Genomic DNA, 17851 nt, shown 5'->3' on the forward strand with positions numbered 1-17851 from the left:
ACTAACAAAAACTAGCAGAAAGCAGGTTGCCTTATGCTAACAAAAATCCAGCAGAAATAAAGGATCTCTCAGAGTGGTCAGCTTTCTATGGTTAAAAGCCAAATGAGTCTGGTAACTTTATTACAATACTTTTCTTGTCTCCTTTGCATTCAGGGACACTTGGCATCCTTTATCACAGCCACGATACCATTAGGTACCCGTGAAAGGCTTCAGTTAAAAAAAAAAAATGTGATTTTGTAAGCTCTAATGATCTACTGGTTCAGTAAATGGTCAGAGCTCGCCACCAAAGGCACCCTGTATGGACAGGGACTGTTGTTTAAATAACAACCATCTCTGTGCTCAGTGACATCACAAGTGTGGGGAGATTCTAAACATCAGTCCTCTTTTTCTCCCTCTTGCCCTCCCTTGCTTGCTTCCTTCTACATTTATTGAACATCTACTATGTGCTAGAGATACAAAGACAAATCAGACACAATCTCTGGCCTCAAATCCCTGGCCTCAATGAGCTTCTGGTCTGGTGGAGAAATAGCAAAGATGGTTCTTGCTAAAAAAGACCTACATCTAATGGTTAGGAATAGGTAAGCCATGAAGAGATAACAAATGTCCCCAGCACATAAAGAAGGAAAAACACAACAGCTCTGTGGCATTTTATCTGAATATCAATGATACGGGCCAGAGTTTCATTTGTAAAAGGATGCAAACAGAAGGTGTTAGATAAGTGCTTTCTGAAGAAATTAATTAGCACAGTCACAGATGCTAGCACCAAGGGCTCCTGAGGTTGTCCTCTAGGCTAGCCCTTTCATTTTATAGAAGGGGACACTGAGCCATGGGAAGGTCAGATGGCCTGTGTGAGCTGAGAATGGAGCAGGGAATGGCAGCCATGTCCCTTGGTCCTTGTGCTTTTTCTCCCATGTTGCTTCTGGTCTGAGTGTTCAACAACTAATTTTTTTCTTTTTTCTTTTCTTTTCTTTTCTATCATTTCATTTCGTTTTACTTTACCTACTTGACTGAGGGATGATTGGTATACAAAAAGCTGTAAATATTTAAGGTATACACCTTGATGAGTTTAGAGATAAGTATATGCCCTCCCAGACTGTCACCACCAAGGCCATAAACTTATTCATCATCAACTCTTCTAAAAGTTTATTTCTGTCCCGTTTCTTTTTTTCTTTCTTTTCATTACTTTTTTTTTCTTTTGTGGTAAGAGTATTAACATAAGATGTCCCCTCTTAGCCAAATTTAAAGTATACGATACAGAATTGTTAACTACAGGTCCTGTGTTTGTACAGATCTCCAGAATTTACTCATCTTGTGTAACTGAAACTTCATACCCTTTGACACCTCCTCAGAACACACGATTTTTTAAAAGGGATTAAAACACAGTCTTTGTATTCAAATAGCTCAGAGTCTGGGAGGGAAGATTCCACTGCAAAAGGACTAAGGCTAAGCTGAAGGAGAAGGAAGTGGGGTTCTGGGCATTAAACAGAACAGAATAAACTAGTTTTAAAAGAATGTTTAAGAGAAATCCTTTATAACAAGAGAAATGTGGTTCCGCTGGGTCAGTGTAGTGTGACCTCCGTAACGTTCACTTCAGGTGGTGGAGTCTGTGAGGTGTGTATGAGGTCAGAGCCAGGGCCTGATGCCCAGCGAGGGCCTGCGGTAGATTCTGGGCCACATACTTCCAACCCAGCCATCTGTCTTCCAGATGCTGATGAGGAGAAGCAGAGGTCAGGATGGAGACTGCGTAGGAACGTGGAGAGTGTGTGGTCTTCGTAAGTCAGCCAGACCTGGGTCCTGGTCCCGCTTCTGTCATGGCCTCTGCTGAGAAACTTCCAGCTTGAGGCTTTCATTTTCCTCATTGATGAAATGGAGAGAACATCGTCTCCTTTCAGGGGCAGTTGTGACTTTATGATGATTAAATACACGGAGAAGCTACTAGTATAGGCATGCTTCTTAGCAGATGCTCAGTAAATATCAGTTAAATCCAGATTGTTTAAATCCAACATCACTAAAAGAAGAAAATAACAAAATTAAACGGTTCAGCGATTTTAAGTGCTAGTGGGAATGTGGACAAGGAGCACACGCATCCAGTGCTGGTGAGAGTGTAAATGGTACAACCACTTCAGAGAACAGTCCAGCATTCAGTGAAGCGGAAGATGCCTATGACCCAGAAACTCCTTGATTAACTATAGACCAAAGTCATGCCCATACACCTAGGAATGCCAGAACAACAATGTTCTCAACTGCCCTGAAATGGAAACAACCCAATTAGCAATCAATGTTAGAATAGAGAAACTAACTATATAGAGATTATAGATAGATGGAGAGCTATTCATTTGTATGAATGACTATTTGGCAACAAAGATGAATGAAGCAGAGCACCATTATGGGTGAACCTTACAGTATCAAGAGAGAAAGTAAGACCCAAAAGAACACATAGAGATCACATGCGCAGTGTGATCCCATTCATATAAGGATCCAAAAAAGGGCAAAACCAAAGGAGAGTGTGGGGTGCCTGGGTGGCCCAGTCAGTTAAGTGTCCGACTTCCGCTCAGGTCACGATCTCCCGGTTCATGGGTTCGAGCCCTCTGTCAGGCTCTGTGTTGACAGCTTGGAGCCTGGAGTCTGCTTTGGATTCTGTGTCTCCCTCTCTCTCTGACCCTCCCCTGCTCACGCTCTGCCTCTCTCTCTCAAAAATAAAATAAACATTTACAATTTTTAATAAAAGAAAACTAAAGGAGAGTGTGTAGGGATGCAAACAAGGTAGAAAGCTATAAAGAAAAGCAAAGAAATTACCACAAATTTAGGAGTGATGACTTTTAAGGAGATAGAGGAGAGCTTTGATGGAGAAGGGCACCTCAGAGACTTTAGGGTGCTGGTAATCTTCTATTTCTTCTTTAAATATATTTTTAAATGTTTATTTTTGAAAGAGAGAAAGAGAAAGGGAGGGAGAGAGAGAGGCAGAGAGAGAGGCAGAGAGATTGGGAGACAGGATCCGAAGCAGGCTGTGTACTATCAGTGCAAAGCCTGATTCAGGGCTCAAACCTATGAACTGCAAGATCATGACCAGAGACAAAGTCAGACGCTTAACCAACTGAGCCACCCAGGCGTCCCTTCTATTTCTTGACCTTAATGGTAGTTAAATGATGTTCTTTTAACAGCCATTCATTAAACTGTTCTGTCACATAAAGTGTAAACTCTTCTGTGACTTTCTATAAGCATGTTATATTTCTCAAAAAAGCGAAAAAAAGAAAGTATATGTTGAAAAAGAAGATAGGCATATCATCCTCACAAATATAGGACAAGTACAAAATATAGATGTCTTTTAAAATATTTTAAGTGCCTTTGTTTCATATTGGATAAGTTGAAAGATTCAAGGTCAATAAACTTTTTTTTCTTTATAATATCTGAAAAAATGAAAGCATTAGGCGGGACCACATTCAGGACTTCTAGAAGGGATTTTCCAAGCATTCTCATCTTCTGAGTATTTCTTGAATCCAGAAGTTAAGCAACAATGACGTAAGAATTCTGAGTGGCCTGATTTCAATATTAATATACTACAACTGTGGGAAAGGGGAGGAGGACTAACTTAAAACATACACAGAGAAACTAGATCTGATACTTTTGAGAAAGGAATGCAATTCTCATTGTTCACTTGGGGATCAATTTGTTAAAAGGAACGACTTCTTGGTAATAGTTTATAGGGGGAGGGAAGAAAAAGTCAAAATGACTTTTTTCAGACTGAGCCTTATGGAATTCTTCCACCTGTGGTTTCCCCAGCTCAGCTCTGATTCTCTATTCAGCAGGTGAAGAAAGTTGATTTCACCACTTAACACAAAGCTGTCAGATCCTGGGGGACAGCTGAGAATGGTCTCTGAGGCCACTGACTGTCCCCGGCTGTTGGAGTCTCCTCTCTGCTGCCTGTGCACTGGTGAAAGGCCAGCTGTCGGGGCCGCAGGCTCTCCCACTTCTGGGCTCCTTGTGGGTCACAGCCTTCCAGTTGGTTGTCATGACAACCGATTCACTCCTCAACCACATAGTTTCATCGCACAACAAATGAGGAAAAAAAGGGTGGGGGCCTTGGCTCAAACGTTATCTTATTATTGGTGGGCCAGATCCCTACAAACTCCAAAGCAAGTTTCACTCTTCATAGTGAAGAGGAGAGCCTGACCCAAAGTGACCGGGTTTGCTTAGTTCCCTAAACAGGACAGGTACCCTAGGGATTGTATTTTTTTATGGAATTATTCACTTGGCTTCATCATTTGTTTCCAAAATACAGATTTTATAAAAGTTTATTTTGAGAGTGAAAAATTTTTTTAAAAAGCCCTCACATTATACATTTGAGAATTGAAGTTGCAAAAGAGCTCCAAATGCTATGCAAATATGTGCCGTTCAGATGTTATGCTTTCATAAAATGACGTGTGTTTGGAGGCCTGGATGCTTCTTCCTCACATATAGTCTCATTTCGCAGTTTTGTCACCTATTTTGTTGGCATCAGTGGTCTCTCCAGAAATGAGCACAGGTAACCCTTGAGAGGGAGCAGAAATGTGACTGAGATTAAAGGAATGTGAACTACCCAGAGAGTCAGGCGACGGAATGAAGGTGAGGCCTTTCCAACACGTGGACAAGAGTGGATTCACCAGCAACCAGAATTTCCTCTCTGGTGAGAACGCAGGTGCTCAGGCCAGAGGTCCAGAATGCTTCGCGGAGTGGGCAGCCTGGACTCAGAAAGCAGGTCCCGCTAATGGCACAAGGACCCCCTACTCAGGCCACGAAGAGTGGGTCTGCCAGGACCTGAACTGAAAGAGAAGTTCCTCTGGCAAAGGGAAAACTTTCTTCTAAGACATTCAAACCATCACTAATGAATAACATTCCAACTCAAATACACCATCTTTATAAGGCAACCGTGGAAGCTTACTCAGTACTTTTGTATGCCAGGCTTTGCTGTAGCATATGCTCAGGCCTCATACCTTGCTTGTTTGAGGATTTTAAACTGTTTACATCAGACTTGCAAAATTTGATTGCAAAAATTGTCCAACTTTTATGTTTCCTCTGCTGCCTTCCTGTTCCACAGATTTACTCCGCTTCCTGCTGTAGATGTAGGAGAGGCAATAATCATGTCTCGTGAGCCCTGAAACATACCCTGGGGGGGTTTTAGATTATTCTAGAAAGCTATACACTAGTGGACATGCCATATTGCATCAGGTAGATGTAAGTCTGAGGAATAATGAATGGTTTCACGTGGCCTTAATTTCTTTAAAGTACCACATCAATGTTTTAAAGCAATTTGTATGTAAGATTCTAATTACTAGGCATTTAAAATAGATTTCCCAATGAGTAGACATTGATACAGGCCTACTTTATAAGTCTTCCCCAAATAAGAAATGGAGTGGATGGACCACTTACAAGGTCCAATGCCATCTGCCGCAGGCCAGTCAGTGGGCAGCATTGCGTTAATTCTAATTTCCTTTAGAAGGGATTTGTTGGGGGTCACCTGGGTGGCACAGCTGGTTAAGCATCCAACTTCAACCCAGGTCATGGTCCTGCGGTCTGGTCTGTGAGTTCCAGCCCCGCATTGGACTCTGTGCTGACAGCTTGGAGCCTGGAGCCTGCTTCGGATTCTACATCTCCCTCTGTCTCTCCTTGTGCTCTGCCTCTGTTTCTCAAAAATAAATAAACATTAAAAAAAATTGAGAAGTGATTTTTTTTTTGGATCTTATAATAGAATTTAGAAACTGTGGTCACAAACTCAATCCTTATTGCTGGCTTTCAAAAGAAGAGTTGAGTACTTCCTTCAAGTGGCAAACAACAACCTATAAGGCAATCAGCCTGGCCCCGAGGTCTTCAAGGACCTAAACTCTAGTTGGGAAGAAAAAATTAAAAATAAACAAGAAGACTTTGATTTCAAATCTATTTAGCTTTTGTGGGTTTCTTTTGAACTCTGTTCTTTGCTTATATTTTCAAGCTTCTCTTTTATTTCTTGAAATATATTAAACACACGTATTTTCTGTGTCTGCTTATTCCAATATCCCAATTCTTTGTGTATCTGATCTTTTTTGTTTCTATCTGCTCTTACTTATGGAGGCTTGCTTCCTTATTTGTTTTGTTTTCTGATTGTAAACATCTGTTCTTGAAACTTTATCTGGGGGCATTCTTTGGGGCCGAAGTTCAAGATCTTCTCCTCCAGAGAGGATTGTGTCTGCTCTTGCCAGTTGTTTGGAGTATCCCAAACTTGAACTCATTAAGTTTTTAAAATTCCATGGTATCAGGAATTTAGATCACAATCTTACATGCAGATAACACTGTAGCAATGAACTCTCAAGGAAGATTCATATATCTTTTTGGTTTTTCTCCATCCAGCACCAGGATCAATCCAGACAAATTTGGGGGGTGCAGTCTTCTTCTGCAGAGCAAGTCACTTTCACATTCATCTTTACTTTGGCTCTTTGGAATCCCAGTTTTGTCAGAAAGGTTCTTTTTTTAAAAATACATATATGTGTTTTATATGAAATTTTTTCACCCAATTTTACTAAGGTATAGTTGACATGTAACACTGTGTAAGTTTAAGTTGTACAGTATGTGCTCACTTCAGCAGCACATAAACTAAAATTGGAATGATACAAAGATTAGCATAGCCCCCATGCAAGCATGACATACAAATTTGTGAAGCATTCCATATTTTTTTTAAAAAGGTACACAGCATGATTATTTGATATATGTATATATTGTGCAATGATTATCACCATTATGTTAGTTAACACATCCATCACTTCACATAATTACCCTTGTGTGTGTGAGTGTGGGGGCGGGGGGATAAGAACATTTAAGATTTACTCTCTTAGTAACTTTCAAGTATACAGTGTTCTTAACTATAGTCTCCATGCTGTACATTAGATCCCCAGAACTTATCTTATAACTGAAAGTTTGTACCCTTTGACCAACATCTCTCCATTTCCTCACAAAAAGCCCCTGGCAACTACCAACCTACTCTCTATTTCTATGAATTCAACTTTTTTAAGATTCTACATATATGTGAGATACTACAGTCTTTCCATCCAACATGGATGGAACTTGAGGGCGTTATGCTGAGTGAAGTAAGTCAGGCAGAGAAGGACAGATACCATATGTTTGCACATACAGGAGGATTAGGAGGAACTTAACGGAGGACCATGGGTGAGAAGAAGGGGAAAAAATAGTGGGGGAGAGGGAGGGAGGCAAACCATGAGAGACTCTTGAATGCTGAGAACAAACTGAAGGCCGATGGGGTGGGGAGGAGGGGAAGGGGGGTGATGGGCATGGAGAAGGGCACTTGTGGGGATGAGCACTGGGTGTTATACGGAAACCAACTTGACAATAAACTATTTTAAAAAAAAGTTTCATCCATGTTGTCACAAATGGCAGGACTTCTTTCTTTTTTATGGCTAATATTCCATTGCATATACACTACATCTTCTTTATTCCTTTATCCCTCAGTGGACAGTTGTTTACATGCCTTGAGAAACATGCCCTGGATATTGTGAATTATGCTGCAATGAATATTGGGGGGTGCAGATATCTTTTTGAGATAATTATTTTGTTTCCTTTGGATCTCCAGAAGTGAGATTGCTGGATCATATTGCTGTTCTATTCTTAATGTTTTGAGGAACCTCTTTACTGTTTTCCATAGTGGTTGTGCCAATCTACATTGGGATAGGTTCTTACTATGCTCATGATCTTGGATAGGCTTAAGGGTTTATCTTCTGTGTCTCCACCATTGCATACCTGTCAATGTGGAAGCTCAAGGACACTGCTGACGGATTTTCTAGGAGCTTGCTCACTTTCCAGGGGTCCCATCTTAACTTTGTTTTTGACTTCTTTGGTTTCCCTACTTTCTTGCCAGTTCAATGATTCATTTTATTTTATTTTATTTTTTTAAATATTTTTTTATTTATTTCTAGGAGAGAGAGAGAGAGAGAGAGACAGTGTAAGCAGGGGAGTGTCAGAGAGAGAGGGAGTCACAGACTGAAACAGGCTCCAGGCTCTGAGCTGGCAGTCAGCACAGAGCCCAACGCGGAGCTCGAACCCACAAACCGCAAGATCATGACCTAAGTGAAAGTCGGACTCTTAACAGACTAAACCACCCAGGAGCCCCTCAATGATTCATTTTAAAACCTAGTAAAACATCTTAACCATCTTTAGTTTCATCAAGAGGCTTGTTTTGGGTTTTTACTCCATCGCAGTAAGTTGAAGTGCTTTAAAAATAAGGATAGACAGGGACACCTGGGTAGCTCAGTTGGCTAAACATCTGAATTTTGGCTCATGTCATGATCTTGAGATTTGAGGGTTTGAGCCCCTCATTGGGCTCTGAGCTGGTGGTGTGGAGCCTGCTTGGGATTCTCTCTCTCTATCTCAGAATAAACTTTAAAAATAATAAAAATTATAAAAATTAGACAATGAATAATCAATTGCTTAGCAGAATTGAAGTAGTTTCTCAAATGCTTCGGTTTCCTTCACTTTCTACTGAGAACAAATCTTTGTCTTCAGAACACCAGACAGTGGCTAAGGGTAGTGGGGACAATGGTGTGCTAGCAAACTGACTTTCAGGAAAAACAAAAACTTGACAAAACTCACAAAAGACTTGATTGTTAGCATCGCCAATTTCTGTGGGGGTAACAACTCCCACAGCAATCCATTTCAAGCAACCAATTTGGTTCACTAAACAGAGTTCAGAAGGGATGTGCACAGTTGTTTCTCATGAGCTGGAATGAGCCAACTCCACTGTGCCCGTGTAGAAGCAGAAGATACAAGTTAGGTGGCTAAGTCCAAAGTCTAGAGGTCTGTCAGGAGACCTAAATGAAGAGGGCCTGATGATATAGAGGTGCGCTGGCGAGCACATACCAGCTAATTGTTGCCTTGTGTTACCAGAGTTTCTTACTCTTCAAGAAGAATGAGAAATCTTGACTTTCAGGTGAAATATCCTCCTTTTCAACTGTTGCCAATTGACTCAAAAACTTTAAGAGCACATGAGAGACCCAAGAAAACAACCTGATGGGTGCAGATTTGGCAAAACACCAGCTTTGGGTTGACTGGGTTTGTACTTGGGGGTTATGTTTGCTTGTCTGGTTCCAGCTCTGTTTCTCTAGGCTAAATGGCCCATCTAGATAAGAACTGCAGGGTTGGTGAAGGAGCACATGCCATGGGCCCACGCAGGCTTTGGTTCAAATTCTGGGCCTGCCATTCATTGTGTGACCCAGGACAAAATGCTGTAAAATGAGAGGGATGGTCCCTGCTGGGGTAGGTTATCCTAGAGACAAACTTAGATGGGTATGAGACCTGCCCCCTTGTGCATACTTAACGGTCTGTCATTATTCTTGAGCAGAAACCAATAGTCACAGCTGAGAGCAAACACTGGAGTGTAGAGAAGAGAGACCTCAAATTCAGTGTTCTCAGTTTTCACTGCTGTAGAGTCACCTGGCAAACATTAAAAAAAAAAAAATCAATGCCAGACCATACTCTTCAGTTGGTCCAAAATGAAGCCTGGGCATCACTGTATTAAAAGCTCGCCTTCCCCAGTATTCTAATCCTAAATGCTTTAGAGTCATCTCATTTAATCTAATCTTTCCAATATTATTCTCATTTCATGAATGAGAAACTAAGGTCAAGGGTTAAGTAATAGCCCAAGGTCACATACCTGGTAAGCGAGGGGATCCGGCTTAAGCCCAGAGGCTGAATTCTTAACGCCATGCCATTTAGCATTTAGTATATCTATCCCATATGGTCTTTGTGAGGGCAAAGTGCTGCAAATAAAGTGCTTAGTTCAGGACCTAGATGTGACAAATAAAGGTTAGCTATCATTATCTCATAATACCCAAACAGAGAATCCTTTCCATTTCCTCTTCTCTATGCGATTCCCTTTCAGGTAAACCTTCAGTCTTTTTTGGATCCCCCACTTCTTCCCCGCTGTAAATATTTCTAGTTGTCCTCCAAATGAATCCTAGGACAGTCACTATAATGCCTAGGGGAGGCTCGGCCTGGGTGTGTCATGCCTGAAGGAGGCAAAGAGGAGGAGAGAGGACAGGAGCTCCAGAGATTCTTGGAGAGGGTGGTGATGAAATCTGCTGCGAATGATGCTTCATTATATAACGAAAATTCAACTGAGTAAAATTGAAGATCAAATGGGTTTTGTTAAACCATTATGCACTGAGCGGCATCCTATCCAGCAGTAGAAAGGAGCTCCACCGAGCTATAGAGAAGGAAAGGTTTTTAAAGGTGGCAAGGGGGTGGAAAAAGAAATTATTAGCAAAGAATGCATTGTTTCTGCAAGGTTGCCTTCCTAAGGGGACTGGACAGGGGACTTCCCATGGAGTCGGTTATCTCAGTAGTGCTGACCAGGTAATTCTATGCTGACTGGTTACAGGTTACATCCCTGGGGGTGGGATGGGGTGGGTGTTGGAACTGCGGTTACGGTTAGGGATAAAGTCTTGGTTTGTTGATGTGGGACTTAGCATAAGTAACTCCATCTTAGACCTGCTGTCTCCTTAACACCCTGAAAGACAAGGCAAAGTTCAAGCTCTTTCGTACATAGTATTCTGTATATTTTCCCTGTGAGGACTTTGCTGAGGAATGGGGAAACGGAGGAAGGGACTAATGGGGGTGTCAAAGGGTGGGGAGCAGCTCTAGACCTGAATATTCGGGATCCTTCTTTCTTACCGGCTGGGTCACACATTTGTTTGGAGGCTTATACCGTATTTGTTTTCTGTCTTCATTGTTGAGATGGATGTAGAAGCCAGTCGTAGAGGGAAATGAACCTTTGTTTGATGGACAGCATGCTCAGTCCCTGGAATTTAGGTTCTGGGATCAGAGGAGTATGCAGCTGACTTAGGTGCAAGAAGCATTGGGCGAGGACACAGGTGCTGAATAGTGGCCCCCTCAGAGGCAGAGCTCTAGCATCTACCAGCAATTGCCTCACATTTAGATGTTGGAAATGGTGAATTTACTTAGATTATTCGGGTAAAAAACTTTGTAAAGTTTTGTTCCTCCAGTGACTGAATTTACAACGGGGTGAACAATCACCACCTCAACTCAACTGTAAAAATTAACAAGAAGTGAGTTAAGAAGTGGGGAAAGTTTTGAGGCACCTGGATAGCTCAGTTGGTTAAGTATCTGACTTTGGCTCAGGTCATGATCTTGCAGTCCTTGAGTATGAGCTCTGTGTCGGGCTCTGTGCTGACAGCTTGGAGCCTGGAGCCTGCTTCAGGTTCTGTGTCTCCCTATCTCTCTGTCCCTCCCTCTCTCTCTCAAAAATAAACCTTAAAAAAAAAAAAAAAAGATGTGGGGAAGGTTTTGACCAAAAATTCTACCACAAAGGTAAGGCTGGCATTCCTTCTCCATCAATGACCATAACTTACTCAGCTTTCCTATACAGATCTTCCTTGACTTATGATATGGTTATGTCCGGAAAATACCCAGTGTAAGTTTAAAATGCATTTAATGTACCTAACCTACTAAACATCAGAGCTTAGCCTTGCCTACATTAAACATGCTCAGAACACTTCTATTAATCTACAGTTGGGCAAAATAATCTAACAAATCCTACTTTATAATAAAATGTTATCTCATGTCATTTATTGAATACCATACTGAAAGTGAAAAACAGAATGACCATATAGGTATCAAACAGCTCTAAGTATATTGGTTGCCAAGGCCAGTGATCAAGTGGCTGGCTGGGAACGGAGGCTCAGTGCTGCTGCCTGGCATCACAAGAAATGATCTACCGCATATGGCTGGGGGCTGGGGCAAAAGATTAACACTCACAATTTGAAGTAGGGTTTCTACTGAATGTGAATCGCTTGCACATCACTGTAAAGCTGAAAAATCCTAAATCGAACACTTCTAAGTTTGGGATTACATGTACTAGAAAGAGGTAGGGAGAAAAAAGGAGTGAGTAAGAAATAAAGGAGCAGAGAGGCCTTTGTGGGGAAAGCAAAGGTCAAAGTAATTTCCAGCTAAAATGTAACAATCACTGAGATTCAACCTTTTAGTCTTCCAAGGTTTGCCCATAGGGACAAATTACAAGGGTAAATTCTCTGAGTAAGATGCACATTTACCAAGCTGAGAATGTTTATGGTCATTTGAAGTTTTTGTTACTTTATTTTTTTCTACTTGAATTTTGACCTCAACTCATTTGAAGCTTACCCAACACTATACATGACCTCTTGCTTTTATCTTGTACTGCTTTGCAACTCTTGAAATACCGAATTTTTAAAGTCTTATCCCAAGGCTGTGAGCTTTTTGAGGGACATAGCTATATCATGTCCCCAAGCCCCCATTCCTCACCAAGGGGGTCACAAAGAGCTCAATTAATCTACTAGACCTTTAACACTTCCAGTTTTTTAAAATGCCCTTGGGGTATGCATTCTGTAAATGGACACTCAACAGGTTTATAGTAAAAAGCTAAGAGAGCCCAGCCAGTGTAAACATATTCTAAGTCTGCATGTCTGTACGTTAACGACAAAAGATTGCTTAGATTCAGTTTTTTTTTTTTTTTTTTTTTTTTACGGTGAGTTATAAAGATTAAGCAGGAACAACTGAAAGTTCTTTGTATTTTATGCTGTATCACGATGCAAAACACTGGGCTCTGGGTTCCTCCCAAAACGCTGAACACGCTGAACAGGACTCCTGGTAACATGCCCAAAGCCCCCCCTCCCCCCCATGTGCTCTTTGAAGCCCCAGTCCACCACCTCACCCCCCCCTCCCCCCCGGGACACCTTCAGTTGAGAGTTGTCCCGCATCACGGTCCACATTGCCAGGCTATAAACCAAACGGAAGCTCAGGGCTCTCAGGACAGGCCCACAATGAGAAAAGTGGAGCAGCAGGCACAGGAGCAACACCAGGAAGCAGTCAGAGCCCCCTTTCCCAGAGTTCCCTTCCAAAGACATGCCAAAGTAGCAAAAGCCCATTTGTACGTGGCAGAGCTGTATGCCCAAGTGACGGGCGCATTCTGGGGACATTGTGAGCAAGAAACCGAGGTCACGAACTACGCAAGGTGATACGTCTACCTCGCGGCCAGGGTGTAGTGTGGCAGGGAGTATGTGAGCATGTGAAATCGGCTCCGGAACCTGTGGCCGCGGAGCCCGGCCGGCTTTGTTCCCGAAATGTGATTGAGCGAGCCAAAGCCGGGCTTAAAGAAGGCAGCGTTCGGTGGCGGGAAGTCGTCTTTTCCGTAGGGGCTTTCGCAGCGCGCGAAAGTCGCCATCAGGCTCACCGGCCTCAGCCAGCCGCTGCGCTGGAATCCTGCAGCGGAGACAGCCTGCCCGGCCCGTGAGCGGAGCCCGGAGAGGTCGTGGCGAGGGCCTGCCGCGTCCCCCAGCCAGCGCGGGCTGCCCCACGCGCCCGCCACTCCGCAGCGCGGCCAGCACAACATTCCATTTAAAAATAACACCCACGTGCGCTGGTAAACAAGCGCGCGCGGCTACTGCTGCCGCGCGCCCCGGGCGAGCCAGTTCGGCGCGCGCCCGCCCTCCTCCCGCACGTGTCTGCCGGCTCCGCCCGCGCCGCTCCGGCGTGTCTCACTCTCCACCCCCTCGGACGGCCGCGCACCGCCCCGAAGCCCCAAGCCCGGCAGCTCCCGGGCCCTAGCGTCCCCCGACTCTGCCAGGCGCGCCCCGCAGGGTGCTCTCCAACTTTCTTCCCCCGACACCACCACCTCGCAGCAGGACCCATCGCCCCAGGTCTGCTCCCCTTCTTCCCTCCTCTGTCCTCCCAAGTCTCCGTCCTCTGAACTCTCCTCAGCGCGCGAAGAATTGGCTTCAGGTTCGCCCTCTCTCTCTCTCCTCTCCTCCCTCCCCTCCTTTCTTCCTTAGAATTTTACTCGATTGTTTATTATTTGCTGGGGGCGGGGGCGGGGGGCGGAGAGGGGTGTCTGGGGCCTGGAGACTGGTGTCCGCGGCCAGTCAGCGCGCGGCGTGGTTTGACGAGTAGGCGGTGCAGCGAATGGGGACGCGGCGCAGAGCTCCCGGGTCACGCGCGTGTGGATACAATGACATCATCTGTTTGTACGCGTCGAACTAGCTTGGTGCAGGGGCGGGGCCGTGCGTCACTTGAGTGACGGGCCCTGCGCAAAGCCCGGAGCCTGGAATCCGCTGGGTGGGCGGACTCCTGAGTACCCTGGGTTGGACCTTTTTTGTGTATTGGGTTGTTGAGGAGCGAGCTCTGGACTCTCAGGTATCTCCTGTGACTGAGAAGGATTTAAGAAAAAAGGGGGAAAAAGATATTTATGAACCAAAGCGAATAGAGCTTTGGTGTGCGTATCGCACGTAGTGCAAACTTAGTGTATAAATGAACAGTTTAGGCACTGATGATAGGATAAGGACTTGTTAAGATGTTTTCCTAAGCCTAAATCAGTAGCTTAAAAAAAAAAACTTAAAAATGCACAATTAGCCGTTCTGGAGCCATTTTCAAATTAGAATCAATTTAGTTTCCATTCATAATTGTTCAACATCTGCCCTTGCGTTTAGGAATGGGGGATAATTTGCATTTTCCTGAGTTAGTTACACTTCTCCCCTCATTTGCCGTGAAATCCCCAAGTCGAGCGTCCTAGGTAAGAGACTCCACTGCAAACCTTCCGGTGCCTGATCAAATCTGAGGGCATCACTTTATCGAAGTCCCGTATGGCACCAACATCTTCGCTTGTCAGTATTTCCACGCCGTGGCAACCTCTGCGATCTGCGGTCAGCGTCTTATCTCGGGTGTTACCTGGTGTCCGATTCTAACGGGGAACCGGACACCAGGGCGGGCCCAGAGCCTGGCGGACGGACGCGCCCGCCGGGGACCCCCGGTACCAGGCGCCCTGCTCCGAGTCTGAGAGGCCACGCGACCGCGCTCGTGGAGCGTTCGGGGCTCTGCTCTCCCCCTCCTTCTCCTAGGCCGGCGCCGCGCTTTGTTGTTGTTGAGACTCTCGGGAGGAGGAGCCCAGCGGGGACGGCTGCGGGAGCCCGCCTAGTCCCGGCCCACGGCGCGCGCCCCGACACCCACGCCCGCAGTCCCGCGGAGCCGGGCCGCGCAGGCGCGCGCGCGAGCACACATATACACACACGCACGCACACAGCACACCCGGGCCCGCCGCCCAGCCCTCCCCCTGGGCGGGGACCCGCCCGCCCGCCGTCAGCTTAGGTTGAGGCACCCTGCGTGTGTCTATAACTTTGTGCTGCTGCCGCGGCCGCCCTGCTCGTGGAAGGGAGGAGGAGGAGGAGGAATGTGGAAGGCGGCGGCGCGCAGGCTGACAGGCGTTTCCTCAGGCGGGCTGCGGCGGCGGCCGGAGCGCCTCTCTCTCGCCGAGGTTGCGCGCCCCCTCCTCGCCGTGCCCCGGGCCCGCGCGGGATTGTGCGTCCTCCCCCCTCGTCCCTGAAGGGAAGGAACTGAGGTAGGCGCCGGAGCTGTGCAGCGGGGCGGCCGCCTTCCCGGTGACTCCGGATCTGCTTCCGAGCTGGGCCAGGCGCTTCCCTTTTCCCTCCCCGTGACTCGGTGTGCGCGCCCCCCTTCCCTCCCGCTAGTGTTTTTAAAGGACTTGAGTGAAGGGGGGAAAACTGTCAAGATGGCAGCAGCGGGAGCAAGGAGGTGATGAACGTGCTAGTCCGGGTTTTCTGGCAGCCCGGGAGACTTGGCGCTTCCTGACCTGTTGGAAGATTTATGTTCCGACTTGTCCCCTCCCCGCGTTCTTTACAGGGAAGGGGGTGGAGAGTACAACGTCCGCGAGCAAATAAACCACACAAAACCCCAAAGTGGTCGTTCCTGCTTGGCTCGACCCTTTGCAAACACCCGCCGAGCTGGTTGCCCCCCTGCTTCCCGTCTGGTCTTTTTTCTGGAAGTGACAAGGGCCCGTCCGCGCTCGGACTCGTGTTCGCCCTCCGGGTCCGCGGGCCAAGAGAAGAGAAGGTGGCTACCCGTGCCGTTCCCGGGCTCGCGCCCCTGAGCTAGGCGAGGGGGGACAAGGGGGTGCAGAGGCGGCAGGGCCAGGGGCGAGGAGCAGAGGAGCGGAAGACGCCACAGACTTTGGCTGCGGCGCCGCGGGAAGCACTTGAACGGGCCCGAGCGAAACATAAACAAACGCACGCCCGCTCGGGCTCCGACCGCCGCTCGGCTGCGCCAGCTCCGGCCGCTGCCCGCTTTAAAGGCGCGGCCCGCGCCCCTCCCCCGCCCCCGCCCCTCCCCCTTCTTCCCCGCCCAGCCACCTAGCCCTGGAGGGACCTGCAGTTCTGGCGGCCGAGGCGGCGGGGGGAGGGGGCTGCCCCGTGCGAGCCCGTCGATTCGCTCCCGTCTCCCCCGCGGCCTGGCCGGGGGGCGGTGTCTGCTGCGCCAGGTTCGCGGGACGCACGTCTCCAGGTCTGCCTGCTTCGGGGAGGCGGGCGCCGTGCGGCCGGGAAGCGGCGGCAGCGGGCGAGGACTCGCCGAGGACCTGGCTCCAGCCCGGGATAATCAACTCTTCTCTCTCCTCTCGTGCTTCCCCAGGCGGCGGCAGTAGCGGCAGCGGCTCCCGGGAGCCCGAGCCTTCGCGGCGCCCCCGTCCCTCCCCCGCCGCACCCCGCCCCGGCGCGAGAGGAGAGCGCGAGAGCCCGAGCCGCGGGCGGGCGGCGAAGATGGCAGAGGCACCGGCCTCCCCGGCCCCGCTCTCTCCGCTCGAAGTGGAGCTGGACCCGGAGTTCGAGCCCCAGAGCCGGCCGCGCTCCTGTACGTGGCCCCTGCAGAGGCCAGAGCTCCAGGGGAGCCCGGCCAAGCCCTCGGGGGAGACGGCCGCTGATTCCATGATCCCCGAAGAGGAGGACGATGAAGACGACGAGGACGGCAGCGGTAGGGCCGGCTCGGCCATGGCGATCGGCGGCGGCGGGAGCGGCACGCTGGGCTCCGGGCTGCTCCTTGAAGACTCGGCCCGGCTGCTGGCTCCCGGAGGGCAGGACTCCGGGTCCGGGCCAGCCCCCGCGGCGGGCGCGCTGAGCGGGGGCACGCAGACGCCGCTGCAGCCTCAGCAGCCGCTGCCACCGCCGCAGCCGGGGGCGGCTGGGGGCTCCGGGCAGCCGAGGAAATGCTCGTCGCGGCGGAACGCCTGGGGGAACCTGTCCTACGCCGACCTGATCACTCGCGCCATCGAGAGCTCCCCGGACAAACGGCTCACTCTGTCCCAGATCTACGAGTGGATGGTGCGCTGCGTGCCCTACTTCAAGGATAAGGGCGACAGCAACAGCTCGGCCGGGTGGAAGGTGCGTACCCACCTCGGGCGGGCGGCCGGCCGGACCCGCCGGGCCTCCTGCGCAGTGCCAGACGCGCCTTCGATTCATCGGAGCGCGCCTGCCGGCGCTGGGGAGAGGGGTTGGCCCCGAGAGCCTCCGCTGTGAGGTTTCGGGGGATCTGTGTGACCCCCAGAGGAGGGGAACCTGGGGTCGGCCGCGGAGGGGGGTTGGGGAAAGGAGGCTTCCAGGGAAGCCTCGGGCTTGGCCAGGTGAGGAGAGGGGGCAAGGGATGCCGGCGAGGGAAGGACTGGCGGACGGGAGTGCGTTTGCTGGAGTCCCCGGACTGCGCGGAGGAGGTAGGTCTGCGACTAACTTCGAAGTAGAAATCACCGTAGTGGGGGTGCGGGGAGGGCCCTGCGGGTGGAGTGAGAGGATGTGGGGGGAGTGTTTGGGACTTGGTGCCCAGAGAAGGGGTTGGTTTGTGGCTCTCAAGTCGGTCACAGGAGTATGGTCGTTGTCACTAGCTGGATGAGAACCCTTACGTCGAAGTTTCTAGCTTGTGGGTGTTAATTCCCACAGGCATACCGGTCCCACTAGAAAAAGCAGTGGTTGTAAACCTTTTCCTCTTTTCTTGCGTGTGTTGACATCCT

The 17851-nt window shown here is 48.2% G+C and overlaps 1 protein-coding gene, 1 long non-coding RNA gene and 1 other non-coding gene across 4 annotated transcripts in view; 2 read left to right on the forward strand and 1 right to left on the reverse strand.

The window, feature by feature from the left end:
• Nucleotides 1–1498: 1498 nt before the first annotated feature.
• Nucleotides 1499–12897, reverse strand: LOC120235233. Its single transcript, XR_005529344.1, has 3 exons — nt 12747–12897; nt 9671–9803; nt 1499–2008 (listed from the first exon to the last, which is right to left on the reverse strand). It is a non-coding gene; the product is annotated as an uncharacterized LOC120235233 (long non-coding RNA).
• On the forward strand, nt 6580–6683 carry LOC120235244. The gene has a single exon (XR_005529348.1). It is a non-coding gene; the product is annotated as a U6 spliceosomal RNA (small nuclear RNA).
• A 698-nt stretch (nt 12898–13595) lies between the features above and the next one.
• Nucleotides 13596–17851, forward strand: part of FOXO3 (forkhead box O3) — a 125332-nt gene continuing 121076 nt past the window's right edge. The window contains exons 1-2 of one of the 2 annotated variants that reach the window (XM_039237377.1): nt 13596–13709; nt 16486–17231. In XM_039237377.1, the coding sequence (XP_039093308.1) occupies nt 16614–17231 (618 nt within the window). In that variant the 5' untranslated portion in view covers nt 13596–13709; nt 16486–16613. Of the gene's footprint in view, nt 13710–15213; nt 15401–16485; nt 17232–17851 lie in introns of those variants that run through there. The other variant, XM_039237376.1, reaches the window with a different exon arrangement.

The sequence above is a fragment of the Hyaena hyaena genome, unplaced genomic scaffold (genome assembly GCF_003009895.1).
Source record: "Hyaena hyaena isolate Hyena2069 unplaced genomic scaffold, ASM300989v1 scaffold_123, whole genome shotgun sequence".
NCBI lineage: Eukaryota > Metazoa > Chordata > Mammalia > Carnivora > Hyaenidae > Hyaena > Hyaena hyaena.